Here is a 3,068-nt window from a genome sequence, read left to right on the forward strand (position 1 = left end):
GGATTACACAACTGAGGAAACGTGGCATGCAAGTGACACTGGCTTGTTCATTCCTAGAAAAAATTCATTTCGAAAGATTTTTGTGCAACTTTCTGAACGTTAATTTTTGTTTTCTTTGAAGCTTCGATGAGCTGATGTGGGAACTTCAAAAATGTGCAAAAAATGAGTCAAAATTGAGACTACAAGGTGAACTCATAGAAGATCCTTTTTTCCATTTGTCTTTTGGAGTAATAGCTCACATTTTGAGTAATCTATTTTGTAGAAACGGGTACAGAATTGGTTGTTTATCCCCTCAGTGGCTACTTTTTGATGAACGGGAAAAGAAGAGGTGAATTTGACACAAGTTGATCCAAAAAACTGGCAATTATATCGTAACTACTCTTTTTCTCGTTCAGCTGCATGTTGAATAGCTGTGACCACTCTTGTGACTCTTAATGTAGTGCAGGAATAATAGCAGGTTCCAGTGATATTTAAAGTTTATGTTGCCAAGCGCGTGTCCTCGAAACTCCACACGATAGTGTGTCTTTGAAGGTTGTGCGACTGTATGATGAACGACATTGTCGTGTCACATGCATGCGGCATTAAGGCAGGTGACTCTCTGACTTTCAGGTTACTTGCGCACAAGGTTGTTCTGAAGTGGAATCAGTATAAGAGAAAAAAGATTCATAATAAAACACTGCCTTCAAGAAATCGTCTTTTATTGTGTCTGACAATCGGTGTTTATGTTTGTGTGTAGGGTTTGTGCATGATACAGAGAGTGCGATGTGAGGAAGAAAATGTTCCAGATGATCTGAAGAAATAAATACATTCATGCATAAAATAAAGACACTTCAATTTTTTTTAACAATTTATTTCCATGCTCTGAATTTTCTTGTCCGTGGAACACCCCTCCACCCCCACCCTCTTCGTGGTATCTGCACCAAGGACCAGAACCAAAGACAGCGCCACGTTTATACGTGAGCTGCGTCAGGAAGCTTCTTGGAGAGATGAGGCGCACTGACAAAATCTCAAAGCAACACAACAAGCTCGTGAAGAACTGTGTCGCCTGTGCGCACAGAAACATTTTATTTGTTTTTGTTTCGCAGAAAACTGGCACATAGAGCCAAATACAAAGATTATTTCAGTGGTGCGAGTCATTTGGATTTGATCATGACTTAAACACTCTCGTGGATAAAAGTTAATTAAAAAATGTCTGGAGAATTTAGCCACACTGCTTATGAAGGCTCGCCAGGGATTGTCTATGCTGCTTCCTTTAACTTGAGCTATGTTTTCAACACGACCAACAGCTCGTACGAGGACTACCTCCACCTGCCAGACTCTGAGAAAGCTGACTCTGTGGGAGATGGAGCCGCTGTTGTAAGGATTATCATCTCGATCATTTACTCTCTGGTTTGCGCGCTGGGTCTGGTTGGAAACTTGCTGGTCTTGTACTTAATGAAGTCTAAACATGTGTGGAAAAAATCCTCCATCAACCTTTTCGTAACTAGTTTGGCGGTGACTGACTTCCAGTTCGTCCTGACTCTGCCCTTCTGGGCTGTGGAAAACGCTTTGGACTTCACTTGGCTTTTCGGCAAAGCGATGTGCAAGATAGTGTCCTATGTGACGGCAATGAACATGTACGCCAGCGTTTTTTTCCTGACCGCCATGAGCGTGGCGAGGTACTGGTCACTCGCGTCTGCCCTGAAAGGCAGGCGGAGGCGGGCTCACTGCTGTTCCGCGCGGTCCATCACCGTTATCATCTGGGTTTTCGCCGTCTCCGCCGCTCTGCCGCACGCGGTTTTCTCCACGACGGTGACAGTTTCCAACGAGGACCTGTGCCTCGTCAAATTCCCGGAAACCAACGGATCGGCGCAGTTTTGGCTCGCGCTCTATCACTCTCAAAAAGTGTTGCTTGGCTTCGTGGTGCCTCTGGGCATCATCTCAGCCTGCTACCTGCTCCTTTTGCGCTTCATCACCTCCAAAAACATCAACACCTCGAGCGCCAAGCGACGCGCCAAAGTCACAAAGTCCGTCACCATAGTGGTCTTGTCCTTCTTTCTGTGCTGGCTGCCCAACCAGGCTCTCACAGCCTGGGGCATCCTCGTGAAACTCAACGTGGTTCACTTCAGTTACGAGTACTACAGCATGCAAGTGTACGTGTTCCCCGTGTCCGTGTGCCTTGCGCACTCCAACAGCTGCCTGAATCCCATCCTGTACTGTCTTATGAGGCGGGAGTTCAGAAAAGCGCTGAAAAAACTCTTCTGGCGGATGACTTCGCCGACTCTGACCACCTTAAGACCGATCACAGCCACCACAAAGCCGGAGGCGGACGAGCAAGGGCAGGTCCTGGTCCCCGTGTGCGCACCCGAGGAGCCCGCAGTGGTGTTTTATCCTCCCGGGGAAGTGATTTACAATGACAGGCGAGACCTACCCCAGAACAGCGCTTAATCTAAGGCACGTTTTAAATCCTCTGTGATGTTGTATTCATACACATTTACATCAATCAGGTCAGTTTTGTTTGCCTCACAGCTGTCCAAGTTGGAGGAGGAAAAACGTCAAACAGAAGCGCTTATGACTCATGTTTGTCCACAGAAATGCTACTTTGGCTTCACCCTGGTTGAGATTTTAAAAAGCCAACTTACTGGCGTTCTTACCTATAAGAAAATACGCATATTTTAATAAGGTGTCAAAACATATATTAAATGTGCAGGTAAGGTGCATCAACAAAATGTGAGACATTTACTCATCTTCGCCCCGTCCTTATCTTGAATGACATTTAGTTGTTAAATGCCACTATAATGTTACAGAGAATGTTTCACAGACCTGTGCTGATTGTGTGTGTGTGTGTGTGTGTGTGTGTGTGTGTGTGTGTGTGTGTGTGTGTGTGTGTGTTGGGGGGGAGGGGGGTCCACGGAGGGCTGCATAGACTGATGTTTTGAACTGTGGGAGGCAAAGTTTGATTGATGCATATGGAGAAGAGGTGTTATAATTAAGTATGACGGACACTGCATATATTTGTTGCTACTGCAGAATTTACTGAATTTTAAAAATAAATTAAATGGGAGATTCATTTTTATTTAGCTGCTTTT

General features: G+C 45.1%; 1 protein-coding gene across 1 annotated transcript; it reads left to right on the forward strand.

The window, feature by feature from the left end:
• The first annotated feature begins 998 nt into the window (after positions 1-998).
• On the forward strand, positions 999-2,832 carry rxfp3 (relaxin family peptide receptor 3). The gene has a single exon (XM_082539577.1). The coding sequence runs from the start codon at positions 1,189-1,191 to the stop codon at positions 2,425-2,427; it is 1,239 nt and encodes a 412-aa protein (XP_082395703.1). The 5' UTR covers positions 999-1,188; the 3' UTR covers positions 2,428-2,832.
• Positions 2,833-3,068: the final 236 nt, after the last annotated feature.

The sequence above is a fragment of the Aulonocara stuartgranti genome (assembly GCF_965226115.1).
Source record: "Aulonocara stuartgranti genome assembly, chromosome: 7".
Taxonomy (NCBI): Eukaryota; Metazoa; Chordata; class Actinopteri; order Cichliformes; family Cichlidae; genus Aulonocara; species Aulonocara stuartgranti.